Source organism: Homarus americanus, unplaced genomic scaffold (genome assembly GCF_018991925.1).
Source record: "Homarus americanus isolate GMGI-L3 unplaced genomic scaffold, GMGI_Hamer_2.0 scaffold11150, whole genome shotgun sequence".
NCBI lineage: Eukaryota > Metazoa > Arthropoda > Malacostraca > Decapoda > Nephropidae > Homarus > Homarus americanus.
Window position 1 is genome coordinate 1,380,922 of NW_024720555.1, and position 27,624 is coordinate 1,408,545.

The 27,624-nt window shown below is 40.3% G+C and overlaps 2 protein-coding genes across 7 annotated transcripts in view; one reads left to right on the forward strand and one right to left on the reverse strand.

Annotated features, from left to right (window-relative positions):
• Positions 1-11,528: 11,528 nt before the first annotated feature.
• On the reverse strand, positions 11,529-22,472 carry LOC121860589 (COP9 signalosome complex subunit 4-like). The gene is made up of 9 exons (XM_042357761.1): positions 22,308-22,472; positions 19,976-20,058; positions 19,254-19,372; positions 18,821-18,957; positions 17,803-17,917; positions 16,535-16,724; positions 15,281-15,451; positions 14,831-15,006; positions 11,529-12,048 (listed from the first exon to the last, which is right to left on the reverse strand). Exons 1-9 carry the CDS (start codon positions 22,382-22,384, stop codon positions 11,890-11,892), a joined length of 1,227 nt encoding a protein of 408 aa, XP_042213695.1. The 5' UTR covers positions 22,385-22,472; the 3' UTR covers positions 11,529-11,889.
• Positions 22,473-23,700: 1,228 nt separating this feature from the next.
• LOC121860591 (protein lin-54 homolog) overlaps positions 23,701-27,624 on the forward strand; it is a 33,839-nt gene continuing 29,915 nt past the window's right edge. For 5 of the 6 annotated variants that reach the window (XM_042357770.1, XM_042357772.1, XM_042357771.1 and 2 more), the window contains exon 1: positions 23,708-23,768. In XM_042357770.1, coding sequence (XP_042213704.1) covers positions 23,750-23,768 — 19 coding nt within the window. In that variant the 5' untranslated portion in view covers positions 23,708-23,749. Of the gene's footprint in view, positions 23,769-27,624 lie in introns of all 6 variants that reach the window. The other variant, XM_042357773.1, reaches the window with a different exon arrangement.

The following is a 27,624-nucleotide window of genomic DNA, read 5'->3' on the forward strand; positions in this document are numbered from 1 at the left end:
ATCCCCCATATAATTAAAGGCACTTCAACGCACGCCCACGATTTTAGTTCCTCTCTTACAGTATATCTTCACTCACTCCCACGCCTTCACCTTCCACGCCCCTACTGACGAACAGATCTTCAATGAAATCAATCACCCGGTACAGTAGCATACGAGGCATTGGTTCCAGTGAGGGATATTTAACATATGAATGGCGTAAGGTTCAGCTGTGTATGGTGACGTCACTCTTTGTTTACGTTTTTGAAGCACAGGTGTGACGTCACTCTTTGTTTACGTTTTTGAAGCACAGGTGTGACGTCACTCTTTATTATTATTATTATTATTATTATGTATTTTGTTTGTTTCTTTTTATCTAAACACACACACACACACACACAATAATTGCAACATGATAGCACCAAGATGTCGCCCTTTCTCACCTCTACCCCTCTCCACTCACTCTACACCACCTCTCACCTCTCTCTCTCTCTCTCTCTCTCTCTCTCTCACCTAACCAGTTTACTCAGCCAACAAGTATAAATTTAATATAAAATATACTGTACCGGCGGCCTGGCATGGTTCATGGTTCGTGGTTTATGGTTTGCGGTGTGTGGTTTATGGTTCACGGTTTACTGTTTATAGTTCGCGGCTCATGGTTTATGCCGTTTTGTTATAGTTCGCGGTTCGTGATTTATGGTTCACGGTCTACAGTATGTTTCGCGGTTCACGATCTATGGTTCACGGTTCGCGGTTCATATTAGCGTTTCATTGTTTATGGTTCATTTTCATAGTTCGCTGTTCATGGTCTATGGTTCGCGGTTCATGAAGATAACAGGACCCCTACAACAATGTACAATTACTACAGTACACCCCTGCAAGAGTACAATAATTTACTAGAGTACACCTTAACTGTACACCTAACTTCGTACACTCCTACACTGAACCTGAACCCTACAGTGTATTCACTTGCTGATGCACAATAATTCCATCAGCTGGGAGGAGAGTTGTGAGCGTCGACCAATTAGCGACGAGATCACGTGCGTGGAATACCTATCCACCTATCCTACAGCCAATCAGAAACCGCGATTGCTCTCCACCTCACTACTAATGCCCCCGAGTATCAGGAAGTAATCGTAAACAAGATATAAATATTGTATAAATCTCAGTAAAGGGCGATAGAGTACTCGGAATCAGGTGGGATATGGAGATGAAAATAGAGAAAATGGATGTTTTAAAGTCTTACGCCGGCTGGAGTCTCATTTTGATGTGAAACTGAGTCAAATCTGATCCAAGACCAGCCCACAGCTCTGAGGATTTGCATTCACTGATAGAAACTTCATTGTGTTAGGCCTCTACTATCGTTTTGGCGTGTCTTACTGTCTAAAGCTAAACCCTGTCACTCTCAAAAGGCTCCTTACTGTCTATTGTCTACTGCTGTCTAATACCCCGTCACTCTCAGAGGCTCCTTACTGTCTGTTGGAGTCTGTGGCGCCCTGGGCTGTGTGTTCTGTCTGTTAACCTGTCTGTGTCTTCTGCACGTCTGTTAACCTGTCTGTGACGCCCTTCTCATAGATAAGTGTGTCATGAGAGTGTGCGAGGGAGAAGCCAGGTGTGTAGAGTGTGTTGTGAGGGGGTAAGAGTGCGTTGTGAGTGGGTGAGTGAGTCTACATTGTGTTCTGAGGGACTAAGGGTGCGTAGTGTATTGTGAGGGAGTAAGAGTGTGTTGTGTGGGCATATGGGAGTGTAGAGTGTGTTGGAAAGGTAAAGTGCGTAGTGTGTTGGAAAGGTATAAGAGTGCGTAGAGTGTGTTGTGAAGGAGTAAGAGAGCGTAGAGTGTGTTGTGAGGGAGGCGTAAGAGTGCGTAGAAGAGTGTGTGTTGTGAGTGTATAATTAGTGAGAGGACTCGGCTACACCCCAACGTGATTGTTTTGTAGTTAAGTTCCCGGTGTTTTAATGTTCAACATGCAAATGAGCTTAATCACTAATACTACACACACACACACACACACACACACACACACACACACACACACACACACACACACCTTTTCCATACCTGTACACTAGCCCCTTTTTTTCTCCATACCTGTTCCCTGTACACACCTGTAATCTAGGTAAACAATGAGTCAGTTTCCGTGCGTCCATGAATGAATATGTATGCATGCATGTATGTATGTATGTATGTATGTATGTATGCATGTATGTATGTATGTATGTGTATTTAAACTTTAATTTATATACATATATGTTTAAGGGTCACACACACACACACACACACACACACACACACACACACACACACACACACACACACTGGACAAAATAACACTCAGACAAGAAAAACCAACTTCCTCCCCACCCTTTTATGCTTCCTATCATTACCTTTTAAAATCACGCCATCAACCCAGCCTTACAAACTTGGCCGCTTAGTCTGAGGCCAAAAATTTATATGGCCTCGGGGAGAGTCGTGAGCCACACCATGGAGCCAGGAGCCACACTGTTTGTACACACCATCACGATGAACAGCATAGATACACTATATACCCACGACCAAGTGTAGAGTGTGGGGGAGTAGTGTAAGTGTGGGGTGAGTGTGTGGGGGGGGGAGTAGTGTGGGTGTGGGGGAGGTAGTGTAGAGTGTGTGGGGAGTAGTGTGGAGTGTGTGGGGAGTAGTAGAGTGTGTGGGGAGTAGTGTAGAGTGTGTGGGGGAGTAGTGTAGAGTGTGGGGGAGTAGTGTAGAGTATGGAGGGAGTAGTGTAGAGTGTGTGGGGGAGTGGTGAGTGTGTGGGGGAGTAGTGTAGGTGTGGGAGTAGTGTAAGTGAGTGGGGAGTAGTGTGAGAGTGTGTGGGGAGTAGTGTAGAGTGTGTGGGGAGTAGTGTAGAGTGTGTGGGGGTAGTGTAGGGGGTGTGGGGAGTAGTGTGAGAGTGTGTGGGGAGTAGTGTAAGTGTGTGGGGAGTAGTGTAGAGTGTGTGGGGTAGTGTAGGGGTGTGGGGAGTAGTGTAGAGTGTGTGGGAGTAGTGTGGAGTGTGGGGGGTGTGTAGAATGTGTGGGGAGTAGTGTGGGGGTGTGTGGGGAGTAGTGTAGAGTGTGTGGGAGTAGTGTGTAGAATGTGGGGAGTGGTGTAGAGGTGTGTGGGGGGTAGTGTAGGTGTGTGGGGAGTTGTAGGATGTGGGAGTAGTAGAGTGTGTGGGGAGTAGTGTAGGTGTGTGGGGAGTAGTGTAGAGTGTGTGGGGGTGGTGTAGAGTGTGTGGGGAGTAGTGTAGAGTGTGTGGGGGGAGTAGTGTGTAGGGTGTGTGGGGGAGTGGTGTAGAGGTGTGTGGGGAGTAGTGTGGGAGATGTGGGGGAGTAGTGTAGAGTGTGTGGGGAGTAGTGTGGGGTGTGGGGGTAGTGTAGAGTGTGTGGGGAGTAGTGTAGAGGTGTGTGGGGGAGTAGTGTAGAGTGTGTGGGGAGTAGTGTAGAGTGTGTGGGGAGTAGTGTGTAGAGTGTGTGGGGTAGTGTAGAGTGTGTGGGGTAGTGTGTAGAATGTGTGGGGAGTAGTGTAGAGTGTGTGTGGGGAGTAGTGTAGAGTGTGTGGGAGTAGTGTAGAGTGTGTGGGGAGTAGTGTAGAGTGTGTGGGGGTAGTGTAGAGTGTGTGGGGAGTAGTGTGAGAATGTGTGGGGTAGTGTAGAGTGTGTGGGGGAGTAGTGTAGAGGTGTGTGGGGAGTAGTGTAGGTGTGTGGGGGAGTAGTGTAGGTGTGTGGGGAGTAGTGTAGAGTGTGTGGGGGAGTAGTGTGGGGGGTGTGGGGAGTAGGAGAGTGTGTGGGAGTGGTGTAGGTGTGGGGAGTAGTGTGGGAGTGTGGGGGAGTAGTGTAGAGTGTGTGGGATGTGTAGAGTGTGTGGGGGAGTGGTGTAGAGTGTGTGGGGAGTAGTGTGTAGAGTGTGGGGGAGTAGTGTAGAGTGTGTGGGAGTAGTGTAGAGTGTGTGGGGGTAGTGTAGTGTGTGGGGGTAGTTAGAGAGTGTGTGGGGAGTAGTGTAGAGTGTGTGGGGAGTAGTGTGAGAGTGTGTGGGGGTAGTGTAGAGTGTGTGGGAGTAGTGTAGAGTGTGTGGGGAGTAGTGTAGAGTGTGTGGGGAGTAGTGTAGAGTGTGTGGGGAGTAGTGTAGAGTGTGGTGGGGAGTAGGTGTAGGGGTGGTGTGGGGAGTAGTGTAGAGTGTGGGGAGTAGTGGAGAGTGTGTGGGGAGTAGTGTAGAGTGTGTGGGGAGTATGTGGGGAGTAGTGTTAGAGTTGTGGGGAGTAGTGTAGAGGTGTGTGGGGAGTAGTGTGGGGGGTGTGGGGAGTAGTGTAGAGTATGTGGGGAGTAGTGTAGAGTGAGTGGGGTAGTGTAGAGTGTGTGGGGGTAGAGTGTGTGGGGTAGTGTAGAGTGTGTGGGGAGTATGGGGAGTAGTGTTAGAGTATGTGGGGAGTAGCGTAGAGTGTGTGGGAGTAGTGTAGAGTGTGTGGGAGTAGTGTAGAGTATGTGGGGAGTAGTGTAGAGTGAGTGGGGAGTAGTGTGGGAGTGTGTGGGAGTAGTGGAGAGTGTGTGGGGAGTGTGTGTAGAGGTGTGTGGGGGTAGAGTGTGTGGGGAGTAGTGTAGAGGTGTGGGGAGTAGTGTAGAGTGTTTGGGAGTAGTGTAGAGGTGTGTGGGGGAGTAGTGTAGAGTGTGTGGGGAGAAGTGTAGAGTGTGTGTGGGGGTAGTGTAGAGGTGTGTGTGGGGAGTGGTGTAAGTGTGTGGGGAGTAGTGTGGGAGGTGTGTGGGGGTAGTGTAGAGTGTGTGGGGAGTAGTGTAGAGTGTGTGGGGGAGGTGTAGAGTGTGTGGGGGAGTGTGTGTAGAGTGTGTGGGGAGTAGTGTAGAGTGTGGGAGTAGTGTAGGTGTGTGGGGAGTAGTGTAGAGTGTGTGTAGAGTAGTGTGTAGAGTGTGCTGCGACACACTCTTATTCCTGCTTGCACACATATATTCTGCGGCACAACACTCTCTTATCCCCAACTGCTGCACTCTTATTCTGCTGCACACTCTTATCTGCACAACACACTCTTATTCCTGCTGCACAACACATTCTTATTACTGCTGCACGACACACTCTTATTCCTGCTGCACAACACACTCTTATTCCTGCTGCACAACACACTCTTGTTCTAACGTGTTGTGAGCGGGCCAGAGGGTACAAACTGGGGGTGCAGTGTGGAGTTGGTCATGTGAGCGGGCTGGAGGTGCGTGGCAGGTAATTCATTCATAGAGCTCACTAACGCATGAATTATAGATCACCTGAAGATTAGGTTAGATCAGGTTAGGCTGGATTAGATTAAGTTAAATTAAGTTAAGTTAGATTAGGTTACATTAGGGAGATCTTCAATACTTTAATGGAAGATAACACGTATTTAACCTGTAATTGTGTCCATCAGCCAGTACCTACACCACACCTCACCGGAATTAATTAAATACCTTGAGTAACTTTCCTTTATTAATATACAGTAACTCTCCCTTCTTCAGCCCCTTCTGCCTTTGTATTAACATAATCTGTTCCCCGAGGCGTGTCTATATATAACCTCTGGTGCGTAGACAAACATAACCTCCCGTATAACACAAATAGCCTCATGTACCTAAAACAAATACTGTATAGCCTCATGTACCTAAAACAAATACTGTATAGCCTCATGTACCTAAAACAAATACTGTATAGCCTCACGTACCTAAAACAAATACTGTATAGCCTCACGTACCTAAAACACATACTGTATACCTCACGTACCTAAAACAAATACTGTATAGCCTCACGTACCTAAAACAAATACTGTATAGCCTCACGTACCTAAAACAAATACTGTATAGCCTCACGTACCTAAAATAAATACTGTACAACCTCATGTACTTAAAAGAAATATAGCCTCTTGTATAAAATGAATATAGCCTTACATACATAAATAAAAATAGCCTCAGTACACAATACAAATATATCATAATGTATATAAAGATAATATAGCGCGTTCCCCCTCCCAATATAGCCTCGCATATAGTACAACACAAATATAATCGTAGTGGTCCTCATATAACCTATACAAGTTAATTTCTGGAGGTGTTATATCATATAGAATAATAAATCACAGGCTATAATATATCAGCTATACTTACTCATTCACGAACACGGGACCACCTGCTTAATTACGATTTAAATTATCCCTCGACCGACATATTAGCATTATTTTATTCGCAATATGCTTTAAATTTATGTAATTAAACAAAACAAAGTCGTGTCATATATTAGTTATGTGAATAGGTTTGATTATAAATATTTTTTACCCAGGATAATATTTTGTACAGTTTGATATATTGAGTGGTGTTGAGGGTGTGGGTGTTGAGGGTGTGGGTGTGTTGAGGGTGTGGGTGTGTTGAGGGTGTGGGTGTGTTGAGGGTGTGGGTGTGTTGAGGGTGTGGGTGTGTTGAGGGTGTGGGTGTGTTGAGGGTGTGGGTGTGTTGAAGGTGTGGGTGTATTGAGGGTGTGGGTGTGTTGGTGTTGTGTGTGTTGAGGGTGTGGGTGTGTTGAGGGTGTGGGTGTGTTGAGGGGTGTGGGTGTGTTGAGGGTGTGGGTGTGTTGAGGGTGTGGGTGTGTTGGGGTGTGGGTGTGTTGAGGGTGGGTGTGTTGAGTGTGGGTGTGTTGAGGGTGTGGGTGTGTTGAGTGTTGTGTGTGTGTTGAGGTGTGGGTGTGTTGAGGGTGTGGGTGTGTTGAGGTGTGGGTGTGTTGAGGTGTGGGTGTGAGGGTGTGGGTGTGTTGAGGTGTGGGTGTGTTGAGGGTGTGGGTGTGTTGAGGGGTGTGGGTGTGTTGAGGGTGTGGGTGTGTTGAGGGGTGTGGGTGTGTTGAGGGTGTGTGTGTGTGTGTTGAGGGTGTGGGTGTGTGTTGAGGGTGTGGGTGTGTTGAGGTGTGGGTGTGTTGAGGGTGTGGGTGTGTGTGGGGGTGTGTGTGTGTTGAGGGTATGGGTGTGTTGAGGGTGTGGGTGTGTTGAGGGTGTGGGTGTGTTGAGGGTGTGGGTGTGTTGAGGGTGTGGGTGTGTGTGTGTTGAGGGTGTGGGTGTGTTGAGGGTGTGGGTGTGTTGAGGGTGTGGGTGTTTAGCTGTGTGTGTGTGTTGAGGGTGTGGGTGTGTTGGTGTGGGTGTGTTGAGGGTGTGGGTGTGTGTGTGTTGAGGTGTGGGTGTGTTGAGGGTGTGGGTGTGTGTGTGTTGAGGGTGTGGGTGTGTTGAGGGTGTGGGTGTGTTGAGGGTGTGGGTGTTTAGCTGTGTGTACATGTGTCTGTGTGTGTGTGTGTAATTTCGCCTCACCTGCAAACGGAATGAAGAATCGGAATGATTATGTAACTCATCTAGTACCACTGTAACTCATCTGGTACCACTGTAACTCATCTAGTACCAGTGTCTCATCTAGTACCTGTAACTCATCTAGTACCACTGTAACTCATCTAGTACCACTAACTCATCTAGTACCACTGTATCTAGTACCAGTGTCTCATCTAGTACCACTGTAACTCATCTAGTACCACTGTAACTCATCTAGTACCACTGTAACTCATCTAGTACCACTGTAACTCATCTGTACCAGTGTCTCATCTAGTCACTGTACTCATCTAGTACCACTGTAACTCATCTGGCCACTGTAACTCATCTGTACCAGTGTCTCATCTAGACCATGTAACTCATCTAGTACCTGTAACTCATCTAGTACCACTGTAACTCTCTAGTACCTGTAACTCATCTAGTACCAGTGTCTCATCTAGTACCACTGTAACTCATCTAGTACCACTGTGACTCATCTAGTACCACTGTAACTCATCTAGTACCACTGTAACTCATCTAGTACCACTGTAACTCATCTAGTACCACTGTAACTCATCTAGTACCACTGTGACTCATCTAGTACCACTGTAACTCATCTAGTACCACTGTGACTCATCTAGTACCACTGTAACTCATCTAGTACCACTGTAACTCATCTAGTACCAGTGTCATCTAGTACCACTGTAACTCATCTAGTACCACTGTAACTCATCTAGTACCACTGTAACTCATCTAGTACCAGTGTTCATCTAACCACTGTAACTCATCTAGTACACTGTAACTCTCATACCACTGTGACTCATCTAGTACCACTGGACTCATCTAGTACCACTGTGTCTCATCTAGTACACTGTAACTCATCTAGTACCTGTAACTCATCTAGTACCACTGTAACTCATCTAGTACCACTGTAACTCATCTAGTACCACTTTCATAACTCATCTAGCACCACTGTAACTCATCTAGTACCACTGTAACCCACCTCTCACAGTACAGCGATATATAACAACGGAATGAGAGTATCACCTTACCTGCCCCTGACGCACCCATGTTGACAGAAGGCCTCGTAATTGATGGTCGGCTGGCCCTTACACACACACACCGTGCTTGGTCGTCGTTACCTGTCGCGAAAACAATCATAGAAATAATAAAGGTGCATGAGTATGTTTTTTATCTATCTATTACTGTACAGTATGTCTGTTTGTATCTATCTAGCTACCTGACTCTTGTTGCATTTTCATCTATCATCAATTTCTAGATCTTTTTCACTGTCTATCTTATTTACCTCACGACCACCCATTAGAGGTGACCATGCCGAGTACTGTTCTTCATTCTACAGCTTGGGCTATATCTCTTATTGTGTCTCTCTCACTAACTATCTCTTATTGTACATGTCTCTCACTCTCTTACTAACTCACAATTTCCGCCCTGTACAAAGCTGAGGTAGGACAAGCACCGCCTGTGGCCACAAAAACTATCTCGCCGGGTCAGTGAAGCGTTGTGTCTTGTTATACAGTGATGGCCAAGGGCTGTGTTGAAGGTCTTACACAGGGGCTAAAGTATCGCATGGTGTTTAGCCTGTGATTACTGTATGTGTATGTGCGTTGTGTATACTGTGTATGTGTTGTGTGTACTGTATATTTCTTGTGTATGAGTTGTGTGTGTGTGTGTGTACTGTTGTATGCAGGGGCGGATCCAGGAATTTCAAACGGGGGGTCCAAGAAGTTGCTGTAAGCCCCCCCCCACCACGATTTTTTTTTTAATCTGACCAATATTATAGACATTTTGAAGCCTTGCGCACTTGATATTAGGAGATATTCTGAAGTCAATAGTAAATATTTTTACTATACAAAAATGCCTGAGCACAATACTGCATTAAAGAAAAACTATTGGAATTTTCTGGTGAAAAGGGTGATCCGGACCCCCAGGACACCGCCTGGATCCGCCCTTGGTATGTCTGTTGGGTATGTGTGTGGTGTGTAAGCGTGTTGTATAAGATGTGCGTGTGTGTGTGTGTGTGACTGTGTGTGTGTGTGTGTGTGTAGTGTGAACTGTGTGTACTGTGTGTTTGTGCAGTTTGTACTGTTTTTGCTGTGTACTGTGTGTTTGTGCAGTGTGTACTGTGTTTGTGCAGTGTGTACTGTGTGTTGTACAGTGTGTACTGTGTGCTTGTGCAATGTGTACTGTGTGTTTGTGCAGTGTGTACTGTGTTTTTGAGCAGTGTGGACTGTGTGTACTGTGTTTTTGTGCAGTGTGAACTGTGTTTGTGCAGTGTGAACTGTGTGTAATGTTTTTGTGCAGTGTTGTGTTTGTGCAGTGTGAACTGTGTGTTGTGCAGTGTGTGTGACTGTGTGCAGTGTGTGTTTTGTGCAGTGTGGACTGTTTTTGTGCAGTGTGGACTGTGTGTGTGAACTGTGCAGTGTGAACAGGCAGTGTGTACCAGTGTTGTGTGCAGTGTGTACTGTGTTTTGTGCAGTGTGAACTGTGCAGTGTGTACTGTGTTTGTGCTGTGTGTTTGTGCAGTGTGTTGTCAGTGAAGTGTGTTTGTGCAGTAAGTGTGTGTGTGTTTGTTTGTACAGTGAACTGTGTGTTTGTGCAGTGTGTACTGTGTGCCAGCAGTGTGCTGTAGTTTGTGCAGGTGGACTGTGTGTTTGTGTTTGTGGACTGTGTGTAAACTGTGTGTGTACTGTGTGTTTGTGCAGTGTGAAGTGCAACTGTGTGTTTGTGCAGTGTGTACTGTGTGTTTGTGCAGTGTGGACTGTGTGTTGTGCAGTGTGGACTGTGTTTGTGCAGTGTGCTGTGTGGTACTGTGGCAGTGTTGTGCATGTGTTTGTGAACTGTGTGTTTTGCAGTGTGTGTACAGTGTGTTTGTGCAGTGTGGACTGTGTTTGTGCAGTGTGAACTGTGTGTACTGTGTGTGTTTGTGCAGTGCTGTGTGTTTGTGCAGTGTGTGTGTGTTTGTGCAGTGTACCTGCAGTGTGTACTGTGTTTGCAGTGTGGTGTGTACTGTGTGTTTGTGCAGTGTGAACTGTGTTTGTGCAGTGTGGACTGTGTGTTTGTTGTGGCAGTTGGATGTGTTTGTGCAGTGTGGACTGTGTGTTTTGCAGTGTACACTGTGTGTTTGTGCAGTGTGTATGTGCTGTGTTTGTGCAGTGTGAACTGTGTGTACTGTGTGTTTGTGCAGTGTGGACTGTGTGTTTGTGCAGTGTGTACTGTGTGTTTGTGCAGTGTGGACTGTGTGTTTGTGCAGTGTGGACTGTGTGTTTGTGCAGTGTGGACTGTGTTTTTGCTGTGTGTACTGTGTTTTTGTGCAATTTGTACTGTGTGTGTGTGTGCGTATGTCTGTGTTGTGTGTACTGTGTTTGTTGTATACAGTATATCATGTAGTGTGTGTGTTGTGTGCATGTTGTGTTTCTACAACTTTATACTTAACAAGAATAAGATCATAAATAATACTGTATTGTCATGTAAACAACAAACAGACACACCAACCCAAAAACCATTTGATAGTCCAAACACCTCGATTATAAACCCCGCCCACTGATGATGTCATACCAGGTCCACAAACCCCCCCCCCGGGATTCGAAACATACCATGAACAAAATCCTGAATCAGGTCTCAAACACTGAATCAATTCCCTCGGTTATTTGAAGTAAAGTATTGAAGCTATATTAAATAGCGATAATAAAATTAATCTATCTCTCACACTGCAGCATTCAAGTTAGCCAGCCATTAATTTCTCCAAATCTCTCTCCTTACCTCTTTCCCTGTGCTGCCTGATGCTTCGGTTTACAATACTCTAGAATTTATTCCCTCATATCCCGTCCCACAACTTCATATTTCATTACCCTATTGCTCTTACCCTTTCACTCTCACTTCCCTCATGTCACCCCCATCTCATCTTTCATTCACCTTTCTTTCTACTGTAATAAAACATCATAACTTAATCTCTTTACTGTATCACCTTGGCTGCACCCACATACCTGTACTTTTGTTAGGTATATGAACACAAAGTAGAATTACCTTCACCACCATGTCCCTGAGCAGAAGAGCAAATCAATCCTGAAACAGCTAACGTCCCCAAAATTCAATTCGTAAACATTTGCCAAATCAGTTCCAGCATTATCAATCAATCATATATCAAACCATATTTTCCACTTCCCATAACCAGCCTACTTAAATAGATAGGGTAATTATCTTAAAAAAAGAGAAATACAGTAATTATTTTTATTCTATTTATAGGCAGATACACATGTAGAAAGAGTAAAGTTCTTTTGAGTTTATACAAAGCTACTGGGATGTGTTTTTTCTAAAGATAAAGGAAGATATATTTTTAACTTCTTCGCATTTTTCAGGTCTAAACAAAACAAATACTGTCAATAGTTAGCTTGGTTCTAGATTTTTATTTAGCACAATGAAATTCATCTACACTGAAGTCTAACTCTTATCCGGCGGCATTTTTAAACTGGTCAGGCAGCATCACATTAAATCCTGTTTCCGGTCAATAGCCGAGATGCCAATGAGTATGGATATCATTGTTACAAACTCATTATACTCATATAATTCTCAAACTATCATTGCACCATCTGCTCGTCCATAAGTTTTGCGACCCATTCAGGATGAGCTACGTTTATTTTTTCGATGATTCCGTTAACTTGGAAACAGAGGGACTGGATCTGTTTGTCCCACTGAGGAAGAACATCACGAGCCTCAAAGTGCAGAATCCCGTCAATCTGTAAAAAAGAAATAACAAGTCTTACAGTGATAAGTAATACATAAGCCTCGAGTTAGTTGGTAATTTTTTAGTTTTTTTTTCTACTTAACTACCACCTAAATCACTACCATTTTCCTATAGTGGGTGGCCAATAGGTAAATGAGGTACATAATGTTCCATATGTGAATGTGTCCAGTAATTTGACATACTACAGTATTATACTAGAAAACATGTTAAATATTACCACATTACATCCAGGGAGTACTGTACACTATCCCCACTGGAATTGGGTTTAGAATTGATCTACAGTCATCCCTTGGTTATCACGCCTAATTGGGACCGAGCCGAGTGCGTGATAACGAAAGTACAGAACCTATGGGATTTATTCCAATTGGTTCCAGGCACCCAAGACTCAACCCCAATTTTCCCATTTTACAACCATTTAGACCCACTAAAGATATAGATAATGTTATGGTAAGTATGAGAAACACACATAGGCATGGCTAGGTTTATTACAAAGCGATGAAAAGGGTACGCTCAAAACTGTAGTCCACAAAACATGTAGCTATGCTTTCTTTATTTGAGTCCCCCGTCTGAGATGTCCGTTTTCTGATCACTTCAGGACGCCTGAGTCCTCCGTTTCCTCTCAATCTTAGAGTGCACCCGAGACTTCGTTATTCCTTTGTAATGACACAGAATTTGAAATTGCAACTGGGGTTGCAATTGTTGAGGCAACTAGATATGTCTGATTACAGCAAATGTGTTATTGTCAATTTGTAGGTGAAAGATTTTATCCTCAATAGATGTAGGTGAAGCAAGGGGGTAACAATACACCTGGAGGCAACTGCGTGATAACTAAATTCTCGGCCTGAAAAATGCGCTATAACAGCAGGTGTGCAGATTTTGATGGAGGCGTGATAACAAATATCGCAATAACCAAGGGATGACTGTAATGTATTTACTACTACCTGTACAATACAACACAATACAGTACAGTGTTTTCTCAGTTTAACGAACTAATTCGAGCCACCCCTTTCCATTTAATTGAATTTCCGTTATTTTCACTCGACTTAGCAAACTAGTTCACTAAATCGCGTGTGGTTCCGTTAAATTCTGCCGCTTGGCGCATGGGGTTTGTTTACATTTGCTCAGTCCGTGTCCTGCCATTACCACATGTGTTGTTCACTGCTACCTCTCGGTCAACTAACTACTGTGCTTAGACATCATGCTGAAAGTCTGTCAGAAGTCTTAGAAGGAAGTGGTGTGGGGGGAGAAAATCAAGAGAGCGCGGATATCAATTGGAAAAAAAGTTTGGAAATAATAGAAAAAAATTGAAAACAAGCACAAAACCCCTGAGTTTAAGATAAACCATGAATAAAGTTTCTATATACATATCATGTGTCTGAGGTGTCTCCATAGGTAAGAGTGTATTAATGGAATTAATCTTGAGTTAGCGAACTAGTTCACTAAATCGAGCGAAAAATAACGGAAAAATTCCGTCCGCCAAATCAAGAGTTTGATATATCGGATTCCATTAAATCGAGAGTACATATACTGTACAGTACAGTAATACTGTATCCCCATTAGCTGGAGCAATTGGTATAAAGCATTTCTGACTTTGTGAAAAATTTTCTTATCCCTGGAAAAATTTGCACATCTATGAAATTTTTCCAGGCATTAGTGAATGTTTCAGCATCTAAACTAGACATCTGGCATAGAGTACCGTTGCTACGGAGGCTTAACTACAGTTGAACAGACACAGAGCTGTGTATATTTATGCAAATACTACTGTACATGTCCAGCAACTATACAGTACTGTAAATAAACAAATATACTACAGGTACTGTACTACATACATTACTAAACTGTACTGTACAGGTACTCACCAGCAGATGTTGCCATCTTGAGCTTGTGATGCAGGCAGGCCAAATGGGGATATGATGATACAGGATGGCCTGCCTTTGTCCTGTGCCATCTACTGTAGCAGGTATTACTAACTGTCATTCTTATCTCCCTCCATGATGGGGGGATTGTACATACACTGTATGTACACCCTCTACTGTAGCTTCCAGTCGGCATACACTATCCACTCTGCTATATACGATACTGTACATATGGTACTTTTACACTTACAGAATGTACAGTACAGTATAGTGTATGTAACTGTAATCACTTTTTATGTCCTAACACTGCTTTAACACTAGTTTAATGGCATGCTTAGGTGATTGTATCCTGGTACAGTAATGTACAGTACTGCACAACACAGATCTTATGTGAAAATAGCAGAGTGAGAGAACTAGCTTGTACATTGACAGCAGACAATGAACTAAGGGTGTCACGATGCTAGAGTTGAGGAGACAGCCTGCGAGATACATCAGCCAATCGTAAGCATTCCATGCAGTCACGACAGAAGTAGCCAATCGTAGCGCACGAGTACTGTGAGACTGCCCACCCCACACTCTCGGCACGTGTCAGAGCATGATACGATCGCTCAGAAATTCATTCATATCCACGGAACGAAAGATTTTTCCCGGAATTTCTCAAAACGTTAAAATTTTACTTTACACGGATGGAAAGTTCTGGCATCAAGGATTCCCACACATGGGGATATTCCTGTACTTGGTGACTCACACACTCCCCTTCCTGATGTCTGTCTAATTCCTGGTCATATATGATGAATTCATCTTGGTTTAACACATACAATTTTCTCTTCACTTGTTTATATTCACAATCTTCATAAATTTTACAGCTCTAATAATGATAAATAATTAACCTACACCATGATACACTTGCATAGTTACCTGATCGATGTAACCGTTCATTCTTCCCTCTGTGATCATCTGGCTGGCTATCTTCTCAGCCTTGGCGGGAGATATCTGAAGGAGGGCTCCCAACTCAGGGAAGGTTATATTGTTATATAGTTTACTGGCAGCCAGTAAGTTATGCTCTGTTACTGCTCTGTCCAAGATGCTTGAACCTGAAACATGAACACTTTGCCAATAAATGTGGGAAAAAATTACAATACAGTATTATTATAAATGATGTTAAAAGCGACTTTTAATATTATAATACAGTATACAAAAACATAAGAACATTTACTCTTATTCCACAAGCAAAGAAAGTTTACTCAACCGGAATAACTCACAACAAGTGTAACAAACAAGTAATTAAAAAAGTATGATAAATATCCTGTAGTTCAGGTTTCTACAGTACATCCAGTGGCTGACCAGCCAGGTTCCTTTACTACTAACCATCAGATGTGGTAGCTTGTTGGTGGGGCTGCAACATATTCTGGAACTCTGTAAGTTCATTGTGGCGAATGATACGGTCGAGATGCATTTTCTCCAGAATGTGATAACATGGCAACTTTTGGCAGCGCTCGTCCTTGAACAACGTGCCAAGCATTCTTGATCTTTGTTGACCTTTTATAAATGAATAAAAGTTACTTGATATTAAATTGTATTACTGAAAGATGGGAAGCAAGACATCTTATATTTTGTTCACATTAATGAGACTAATACAGTAACACTTTATAAAGCATGTTTGATATGTAGTCACGGGAAAAAAAATCTGTCGCCTCTCCTGCTGTTCCACAAACACGCGATATTTACACTCATAATTTCCAAAGCATTTGTGGACAGAATAATGCACCAGTGTCTACTGCTTCGGGTTCACAAGTCTGAATCTCGGGGATCATACAGCAGCAGGAGAGGCATCAGGACTTTTGACCGTGACTGTACAGTATATATGAGACAGAATATATATACAGAGTAGTACAGAAGTTCAATGCAAAGCTAGTTGGAATAAAGTTTCCAACAACTTCTATATCAAATAATGTCAATGTATAGTACTGTATGATTAAAACTAATTAATACATAATACTCAGTAATTTTTGATGCAGTTACACAGGTCTTCCCACAATTACTCTCTCCTGCTTCTTCTTACAATACCATCCTTCACATCTTACTTTCAATCTGACCCAAAATATTACAGGACTGACCTCTTTATAAATGTAACTCCACATTACACAGCATTACCATATTTCCTTGCACCCTTACACCTCAAAACACTCCTGACTACTTTCCTTATCTCTTCTGTGCCCTTCACTTTGTGTCACATAATTCTAGGACATTCAAGTTCCTTTTACATATCACAGTTTCAAGCATTCTTTTCTTAGCATTCTCATTACACCCAGGCACATTCTGATACCCCCAGTTTAAGTGTTTTTCTATTTGGTAAAGCTGTACAATACAAGAAGATGGAGTTCCTATCCCACATTCTCAGACTGGGGAGGGAAGTACAGTACTGCACATCAAACCCCAAGCAAGCAAGTGACAAGGTGATCTACTTCCTTATATGTTAGAGTAAAATTTGGGCAGGGAGAGACTGACATGGAAGATGATATATTGGAATCAAATTGTTGGAGTTTGAGGAGAATAATCAAGTGTTTACATATGGAACAATTAGACAAAAAAGATTTAGATTAGGTAGGTTAGTTTATTTACCTGCAGATGCTAACACTGTACAAATCAAAGCTTTCTTCAGAGCCTCCATCCTCTCATCCTCGTGAATGATTGGCCGGTAAGAGAGCTCATTATAGCGCTGTGCTGCCTCTATAAACTTGCGGCGATAATCCAGAACTCGAGCGTAACAAACCTTGTAGTAGATCTGAAGTTGTTCGTTCTTTGACTCAGCCTGTAACAAATATACATCTCGTTTACGATAACAATGGAGGATAAAATACAAACAACCTTATTATGTGTTCCTAATTCAATACAAAAAGTCATACATACATTCATAGGTAAACACTGTTGCTGTATGATCCACAAACTCTGCATGTATATTGTATAGTAGTAATAGTTTATTCACTTACTACTAACACAATTATCTCTCTCTCAATACTGTGTTGGGTAGATCAATGAACAGAGACAAGGAGAGTAATAACAGTTAAATGTGGTATAGAATTAGTGTGGAAACCAAGAGGAAAGGACATGAAAACTAAACTCAAGTATACCTGGGAGTTTCACAGCTAATAAAACAGAGAGAATAGGTTGTCCAGTATACAGTACAGTACTACAAAGAATTAAAATAGAAAATATACACATGTGGTAACTTAAAGATAGTAGTATTTTATTAGAGTTGTACACAAACACTACAAAAAGTATATTTATGGATGGGTCTGATGAATTTCAAAACGAACAGTGTGACTCCTATTGTCTCAGTTGGGTTAGTGTTAATATCCTTCATCTGTTATGTCATATTGTCTCACATAAAATCAGTAAAGATAATTTTTGGAGTGTGTGTATATTAAATTACTAGACATCTGTATATCTGGAGCACCATAAGACCAGACAGGAGATTCTCTGATTATTATACAGTACTGCACTTAGATTACATAAGCTCTAGCCCATGGGTTAGGTAGTTGCCTCAGCTAAGTTACTGGGAATGTTTAGGATTTTATAGTAATGTACAGCTACAAAACATAAGCTCCTAATAATATTCCAACTAGAACCTAGAAAAAGGGTGTACGGTATACCATGAGAAGTCATGTAAAGAAGCCAGAATCACTTCATATACCATACCTACAGTATCTTTGTTAAAATTAGTTACTGCACAAAGTTCTTTATATTTACCACACTAGACTATAAACATATACATAATGAAAAACAAGTACTGTGTCAATAATGCAACAAACATAACAATGTTAACTTCCTTGTGTTTGTGACTCAGGAAAATATATGCCACAAACAGGGTCACTCTCTAAGGGACAAACCTGCAAGATGCTGGCCCTGTTGATGTAAGCCTCTCCCTGCACCGGGTCATCATCCTCGAGGTACAGGCGAGCAATCTTGAGATACGTCTCCAGTTTATAGTCCACGCTGTACTGTCTGTGAGATGGAAATAAACAAAAGACTGACGTACGAAACCTCAGTTTAAAGCCGAGGGGAAAGAGCCATGTGACATACAAGATCACCCTCTGTTACAACCCTAGGTGGAGGTCTTGTCCAGGAAGCTTTATGCAGTCTGAGGTTGAAACATGGATTACTCTCATTCAGTGTAAATATACTGTTGTTCATCCAGTCAAACCAGGGTACTGTATTGTATTTTAATCACTGGGAAACATTTCAACCACATGTTCCCAAAATGAGCCTTACTGAAGTACAGTGAGAGAACAACTGAGACATAGTGTGGGACAAATGGGTATGTGATAATTATCTGCCTTAGTAAAGAGAGTGGCAGGTAGGTCAACACCCATGGAAAAGACTCCACAGAAGGACTATCTAACGTCCACTCATATGACATCTTTTCCTCAACAGAACCTCTGCCTTCACTCTCAGCCTCCCTACAATATGAATCAGGAAAGCTTTTATATCTGCCTAAACAGTTCATCAAATCTTCCTATGGCAGAATTGATTTAGAGGAAAATTGATTCTCAGTACAGGATAAAACTGACACAATATCTATAACTGCTTCAGGAATCCTTGTTTAACTGGGTAAGCATCTGTTTCCAGCCCTTGCACTGGTTCCAAATGGATTATATCCCCATCACAGAATCCACAGAGCCCCTGGAAAAAGGTAGGTACTGTCAGGGAGTTCTTGAGGCATTTTATCTCTCACCTTAGTTGACAATTGACCAAGAACACAAAAAATAAGACAGGTTATCTATCCCTTTGTCTAATGCAATTGTTCTCCACATGTAATAAATGGTTATCCTAGCATAGTCTTCCAAAAATATTTTCATTAATAAGGTACAGTACAGTATGTTAAACATTCTACTTTATCTAACACACTTTTGTCCGGTTTCAAGAGGAATCCCAGTGAGGACAGCCGCAGCATCCCTCCATGAACTCTCCCGCTCATAAATATCTGCAAGGTGCTGTCTTATACTGGCTACTTGCTCCTCAAAGCTGATGACACGAGGCTGTACCTGACATTAGAGAAAATGCATTATATTATCTTTCCTAAATGGGGCAATAATATTATTTTACTCCTCAACCATTTAACAAACTAATGAACTTATTCTGTATGTATCAATAATGTAGTCACCTTCATTTATGCCTGGTACAGTGAGATGTGGCACCTCTGTGTTTGTCTACATCATATTAAAACTCCTGGAATGGCCCCAAGGAAACTGACAATAATAAACAGACTAAGGATACTTGATAAGCATTCACAATTGCACCAGCCACTGTACCAGGAGACAACTGTCAAAGATGAACTTACTTTATCAAGTGTAAAATGTGCAACAGTCTTTGCAACATTATCTGCCATGGAGGTCAACTGTGTGGAGACATCTGATAGTAGCTGTCGGGATATTACCAGACTCACCGTCTCCTTCACAACTGAAAAGAAAACAATTTGACGAACAACTTAGGAAATGTGTTTCCAAACTCTTGTACTAATTCCCAAAGTGAAGGTTCTTTATTAAAATATGTAAATACTCCTCCTAAGATATATCAGTGAAGTAAGGGCTGTGATGGTCATGTGGTGAGGGAGTGTTCTACCAGTAGGGACAAAACAGACAGAAATTCCAAGTGACATAAGGTGGAAGGAAACATCCAGCCCAGCCTGGTTATACTCACACCAAGCACCACCTAAGATTACAATACAGTAATAAATTTCATGATCAATATAAATGTCTCAATTACCCATATGTTGTATCTTAATGAGAAAAACAAACTTTGTAAGATCACTATGCCAAGTGCTGTACATGTGAATAAAAAACTGAAACACTTCTCCCAAACACCTTGCTTCTCTTGACTCTCCTGCATATGGGAGGTACCAAGAGCTCCTTCAAGTTTAATAAACTCATGAACCAATAAACCAGAGTTGGGGACCCTCCAGCCCATCGAAGTAGAGAAGCATCAGTTAAGTGAATCACGTACTCTTAGGAGGGCTCAAGGGACTGTACAAGGCTAAGTCCTTACTAAAACTAACACACTTACTTGCTTCAATAAATGCCTGAAGTCCTTCTGCCATGTCATTTTCATTACCAACTTTAAGGATTGAGTCTAAGACTGCACGATATCTGAAGAAGATAAAATACAGTATAGTACATTGAAATTCACAAATATCCTCCCTAGATATACACAAAAGTGAAATGTTCAGACAAACTGGAAACCAAGAAAAATCCAGTTTAAATTCTTTGTACAGTACACAACACTCACGTCAGCAAATACAGATAGATAAAATTTTGGTACATGTGTAAATCTCACCAGATATTTGAAATGTCTTTTACTTTTACCTTTTTACTTTTATCCTCTTCACCACTATCTGATTGGTCAAACCATATCATGTGAAGTTCACATAAAACAGCATTGAATTGAATAAACAATAATATCACACAAAAATGTGTTTAGCAAACTTAAAATCCATCAATACTGTTGTGTCTTGGCCATAACCAGATCAAATCTACTGAACATAAACAAAATTTACAGCATACAAAACCAGGTTCCCAGAAACAGTGATTGATTATCCATTAGAAAAATAAGATCAGAATTTTTTTGAAAAAGGTTATAATTTAGGTTAGGAAAACTCAAGTCGGATTCTTCAAAGCCCCATCCACTTTGGAAGGAGTCATTGTCGAGCGTAAGGGGTGACTTAACTGATGTTTATAAACATCTAAGAGGGCATTACTCAGTAGAGTGTTCATATCTGGAGATTGTGAATGCCCACCCGACTTGGGATTACAAATCAAGGTTGAAGAAGCCACATGTTCGGAAAAGTGCCAGGGTAAACTTTTTCAGAGGGAGAAATGTATGCTCTTGGGATTCTGCCAGAGAGCATTGTGATGGTACTGAGTGTAAGCTCATTCAAGACCAGACTTGACCAACACTGACTGTTCCCCTGAGCGCTTTACCCTCCCCCCCCCCGGACTGTACGTATTTATATCAAGTTTTATCAGTTATATAAATTATTTGGGATATGTCCAGCCATACAAACTGCAGTTCATTACCTATTGTGCTATACTGTGCTGTATTTTTGTTATCATTTGTTTCTGTTTGCTTTATGTTTGGTACAAAACACAGAAATAATGAAAAGACTTCATTTGAAAGTGAATTTCATCTTTGACTTCAACCTTTTATGATAAATATTTAAAATTTTCTAACAACCTCTCTGAAGTGCTAGTACTGTACAGTACAGGGTACTGGGAGAGGCAAAAAACCCAATAGCCATTTTATGGATAAAATCGTTAGGTTAATATTTAGTAGTTACCACCACCTAACTGATTATTGAGTCATATTTGGCGAGATAAATAAAAAAAATTTAAATAATTTATTCTATAACATTTCCATCGGAAATTTATAGTTTTCGAGTTAATTTAACTTTTATTTTATAATATTTAGCCAATCAGCACGAGTGCTGACGTGATGTAATACTCGTGCACTAATCAGCACAAGTCTCCACTCACAGGCAGTTGGAAGATGACGTTTGTATGAGAAGGATGTACAATGAAAGACACAAGTCGTGTCGTGAAAATTTGGTGAAAACATATGCCGAAGGGCTAAACTTTTGGTGCGCTCTGCCTTGTGGTAGGGCTCTCATAATGTTTCACGAGTTATATTTAATCTTCGGACAAAACCGCGACACGACTTTTGTCTTTGATTGTACATTGGGTGACTGGCAATTTTGACAATGAAGCTGCAGCCGTTGTCATTCTTAAGGCTCACGGTGTTCTTGTTTCATCGGTAAAGTGTCCAAGACGTACAGTACTTCAGAGTGTCAGTACCGTGTAGATCACTATGCATGGTACTGTGGTGAGGGAAGTTTCTTACATACTAGGGGTTAGGTTAGGATTTTATTTTTATTTTTTTAGATTTTTACAATGTTTGACCTACCATTTCTTTACTACTGCTCATTTTCGACGGCAATGAAGATCAAATAAATATTTAACACGATGATTTACACTATAGAAACCCATTTTCAAAAGTTAATTAGGTGTTGACAACTAAATATTTACCATTCATTACTTTCTCCTTGCCCTACAGTCAGTTTTACAGTCTACACATTAAAACAGATTAAAACAGAGGCTTTAGTAAAAATCCCAAACTAAAAGCATCTAAAACCCAAGTGGTGACCCCAGTACACACCATTATATATACCTCTACACCAATTGTACCAACTAGTGAATATACTCTACCGAATCTTTACCCAAATTACAAAATAATCAATAAAAATTACACATATAATATACTAATAAAATAAAAGACCAATAACTATAGCACCAAATAAACTGTATCATGATCCACCAAATACCTATAATATAACACTCCTTACTTGTCATGGTCTTTATGGGAGCCACCAAAAGACACTAGAGCCTGTAGCTGCTGACGAATTTGTACAGCGAAAGCCATTTTACTAATTAATGAAGTATATATTATCTGTGGAGTATGTGACGCCTCCACCAGCTGACTGACTCTTGACTACAACACTGAGTCAGTCAATAGTCATGAAGGTTCTATCTTAACTAACAATAAATTATGTTCTTTATCTCTTTTTTATATTTATAGCCGATCAAACTGTTTATTTAATACAGTTTTATATAAATAAGGATATGAATACATCAATAAATATAAAAGTTTTCCAGGGGGTGAGGGAGGGGGGTGAGGGAGGGAGTGAGGAGTGGTGAGGGATGGGGTGAGGGAGGGGGGTGAGGGATGAGGGGTGAGGGAGGGGGGGTGAGATGGAGGGATTTTGTCTGAAGGTAATTGACCTAGGTATTCAGCCTAACATACCGCACCTGCTTGAATACAAAGATTTCGGGATATGAGCCTCACTCCCAGTAATAAGACTAATAATGACAGTAATTATTATTAATATTATTATTATTATTATTATTTGACATCTATTCTCACTCTGATGTTAAGGAAAAAGTCTTAACTCCTCAACTAGTGAAAATATCCTAAACCTAATTGTTGAGCCAAGAATATAAAGTATTTATTTATATTGTATTTCCGCATTAAATCTTGTATTTCTTTTCATTCATATATTTATATTGTAAGAAAATCTGTAATTATATATATATTTAGATTCTCAAAATTAGTTACATTAATTTAACTCATATCAAAACATAAACATGGCAACGAAAAACTATATTACCAATTTAATATTTTCTTAAGAGTATATTAAGACTACATATTCTTTGTTTAATGATATTTAACTTACTAATATTATAAATAAATTGTACTATAGATTTATTTTAGTGAAACAGGTCTTAATCTATCATAGGTATATCTTATCTAGCTACTTGGTCCCGTGACTACAAAATATATTCAATATGAAATTTCCTTATCCCTCAAATTTCTCTCTTATAGGCATCATCCTATTTAATCTAAGTCTTTTATATTTCCAAATAAATCCTCATATAATAAAAGCTATAATACAAACATATTAATTTATAAAGGGATTCTATTTTGTTCAATGTTTTTAGGGAAGTACACGACTTGAATGGTCATGGCGGGAGTGGAATTTAATATGCCACATATAATATAACCAACCAAACCATAACCCCTAGTACTAAAACCATACAAAATAAAATAGTTAATAATTATCTATATATATAAATAAATACTTGTTAATAGTAAATATATAGAGTTAGAGTAGAGTTATAGTGTATAAGGATGAAGTGTTATGGTAGAGGTGGCAACATGGCGAGGTGCGCACCCATCAGAGGACTATGGGATGGTAATGGTGGGCGCGTGAGTTTGAACACCCTCACAATGCCACATAATAACCCTGGTAAGTGACCTAATGGGAGCAATTAACGCCTTCAGATGCATAAATGGTGGAAAGTTAAGGGATAGGAGAAGTTAGAAATAGATAATAGGAGAGTGTTAGTTTTAAAATGGGTTAATGGTTGATAGGTATAGATCCCCCCTACCATGTAAACATCACCTAATCAATGAAAACAAACCTGAATATATACGTATTTTTAGCCTCTGGATTTATTTATTATACACATCTATACACAGAAAGATACTATTCAACAATATCTATCTCTAAGTAATAAAAAAAATGGGATAAAATGATGAATAAAAGAGAAAATAAGGATGATATGGATATGGTGGTGTGATGTAGAGGCTTGTGTTATAACCTGGACCATGGACTGCTGTTAGTACCTTGTGTCCTGTGTGTGTGTGTCCTGTGTGTGTGTCCTGTGTGTGTGTCCTGCTGCTCCTTCCTCATGGCTGGGTGTACATGGTGTAGGTCAAGGGGGGGGGGGTGTCTGGAATGAATTTAATTAAGGTTGTGGTTATAGGTATTGTAATTTTGGGGTCTTTATATGTAATGGTTGTTATGATCTGTTTTGACCTGTGATATTGTAGGTAATGTGTGGATGATGATAGTTAAGTTGTAATTGATAGAGTTTTGGTGTCCAGGTAATGTTAGTTTGGTTTTTTTTTTAGTTTTTTAAATATTAATTGTTTGTCATTCATGCCAAACTTGTTATATAGTTTTATTTCCATTGTCTTGTCTTTGCTAAAAACATTAACTTGTTCTTGTGGCCACTGGAACATAAATATTGTGCTGGTAGTTTTGTCAGATTTTGAATTTATAAAACTTTCTTCTTCCACAAATATTTTTTTTTAATACTTGGGGTAGAAAGTGTGCAGTTTTGATAAGTATTTATTTGGGTTCACTTGAAATATCTCCACACAGCTAATTTCACCTAAAGATTAACCAGTTCAATGCTATTTGGGGCGATGAAGTTAGGTTAGGTTAACATTAGGGTGGTTAATCTTTAGGTGAAATAAGCTGGGGTGGAAATTTTCAAGTGATTTATTATTTCTAATGTAGGAAAATTGTGGAACATTAAAAAGAACAGAATTCAATGTACAGTACTCAGAATCGTGCATTAAACTGATACAGGAAAAACAGCACTGAGTGATTGGTTGAGATCAGTGAAACTACATGATAAGTAGACAACACAAACCATCCAACCATAACAAAATGATCTTAGTTTATCCTTTATGAGGTTGAGTTAAGCATGGTGGGTTCCTGGTAACTGCTTTTACATACAGTACCGGTTTATATACAATTCAGTGGTTTAGTCTCATTATCGTCGGATCAACTAAAATTATTCTCATTATTATTAGTGTTGTTGTTGTAATGGTAATATAACCCATGTTGAAAGATTATCTGTAAGTTGTATGTCAGAAATATGTGAATGAGTTGTATGTTAGGCAGTGCTGTAATGGTAACTATGTGAAGTTTTTTGGGTTTAATTGAGTGATATCTTCTTCATAATGGGTATAAACTGGACAGAAAGTCATGTGATCGGAGATGTGGGGATGATATTGTGTGGTCGTACAGTTTATTTTATTGAGTAGCAGAAATTTAAGAACACCTTTGGTTTTTCTTTTTCATGGAAATTTTTGTAAAGGTTGAGAAGAAAGTCGTCATCTTATTCCCTCATATTTCTGGGTGGAATTTTTACGTATATTTCTGTTTTAACTTAGAGAAAACAAATCTGGTTAGAGCAAAAAGAAAAACTTCAGGTTGTAATGATGAAATCGTTCCTGTGAATCTTCAGAGGCGGGAAGACAAAAGGCTTTAGTAATGGTGTGTGTCATAATCCAACCGGACTTGACCTGACTAAGAATTGAGGCACTGAGGGCAAGAATAAGACGAGTGGGATGAGATGTGATTAGGATACTATTATACTCTTTTCAAAATGTCGAGACTTTAATTGTCTGTATCATATAGTATTTATTTTATTATTTATTTTGTTTTATTTTTGCTGTTATTGTTTTTTTCATTTTTTAGATTGGGTCAGGTTTTATGGTTGGTGGTCCAGATGGCTTCATAGGAAGTGAGAAAATTTGTGGCCCGGAGACGTGTGGCATCTCCTCGAGGTAGCAGGGAGTATTTTTTCAAGAATGAATCACTCAGACCCACCGAACTGGAGTGACTCATTCGTGAAAAATACTACCTACTGCCAGCTGTCTCCTTCAGTCATAAATTTTCTCACTTCCCATGATGCCAACAGTAGAGTATCCTTATAAAAGGTTAAACCAGACAGTCTTCCCGAGAGATGTGTTGGCAAGGCTGTTCCATTTTGTAGAGACACTTGTCATTATTCTTGCATATTTATGCTTATTTTTTATTTTCTTCTCTGCCAGATTTACTTTCAGTTGATTAAAACATATTCAGGAAGATCCCGTAAAATGATATCAGGACATGTGTTGCTGACCATCTTCTTAACCTTTACTAAAATTCTATTATGAATCATTTGTAATGCCAATAATTGTAATTCATTTAGTAGGAGAATGATAAAGTAACATTCCACTCTGTACTGTACCTAGATATGAGCCACTAACTGAGGCACTTGAGCAAGTACTGTATGCTCTAAGGAAAATATTTTGGGCATTACTGTACCTGTACTTTTAAAAAATTTTCTCGTGTAGGTTCTAGGGCCAATTGCATGATCAGCCGTGGTGTACAATACACTGTGGTATCCCGGCGGTCGTAATACAATGGAATAAAAATTTTGTGATTTTTCAAGATGGGCAATGGTGGTACCCGACCGTTTTGTTGTAACTACGTCATCGTAGTGTAGTCAGGTGTACCAACTGGCGGAAGACTTGGGGGTTGGTACCATGCTTGCACCCTCAAAACGTTGTCAGTGGCACGAAACGTTTACTCTTGCTACACGATTTACGAGCATGAAAAACTTGAATCCCAAGCTAAGGTGCACCTCATTTTCCTATTTTCTTGGATTATAAGCCAATTCTGGGAATAAAATGCGATCATTTACAGTGAATATAGGTAAATAAAAGCCTGTGACAACCATAAAAACGTAGGAATTGAGTGTAATATCTGTTCCTTTCTTCTTTATCCTTATTAAATCTAACAATAAAGTTATAAGTTTTTCGTGAACTTGGGGTTGGGTGAGTGTAATAAAGAGAACTATGGCCTGTTCTGTGGATGAAGTCAGTAAAATACACCAAAGTACAATATTAGGTATTATAATTTTGTTATGACAGTGATGAACTCACTGTACAGATGAATTGGGATAAAATCTTGAAACAATATCACCATAACTGTTAGCTTTCTTTCAAACAGGAAATTATCTTTATACCAAAATTTTTCCTTTCATATTATACAAGGCCAGTTAGCTACAAGATATGAAAACTTGAGATAATGTTTCCTCCTTTTCTCCACCTGATTATAGTAATACAATAAATACCCTTTCAAAAAAACAAGACATGAACACTTTCCCAATGTCAGGAGTAAAAATGTATACAATATGTTAAGACATGGACTAAACCAGAAGTCGGAGAAAAGTCTCTGCTGTTTAAATGGTCTTTTATTTGGAAAAATATTCCATGTAAATACTGTATATGGATCCTCACCAGAGAGCCTTCATATAGTTAGTGTGCAGACATTTGTTTACAAGGCATATACAGTACTCAACTATTATGGAAAGGAAGAAGAATGTTAGGTTAGGTTAGATTAGGTTCATCTCGTGAACTGTAATAATAATAAGGATAAGAATACAATGATAATGCTTATGTCAGAATATAGCCTTTATTAAAAGCAGGATATGTTATAATATATGGGTGATCAAGAGTAAAGTATTTTAAAAGAAAAA

What these genes read in the sequence shown, in the direction of transcription:
- LOC121860589 (XM_042357761.1), bottom strand. Translation starts at nt 22,384, where the DNA reads ATGGCTTTCGCTGTACAAATTCGTCAGCAGCTACAGGCTCTAGTGTCT. An exon ending in ACAGGGCCAGCATCTTGCAG is followed by an intron (nt 16,725 to 17,802) that starts GTTTGTCCCTTA and finishes TATTTGTTACAG; the next exon opens with GCTGAGTCAAAGAACGAACA. An exon ending in TGAACGGTTACATCGATCAG is followed by an intron (nt 12,049 to 14,830) that starts GTAACTATGCAA and finishes TCTTTTTTACAG; the next exon opens with ATTGACGGGATTCTGCACTT.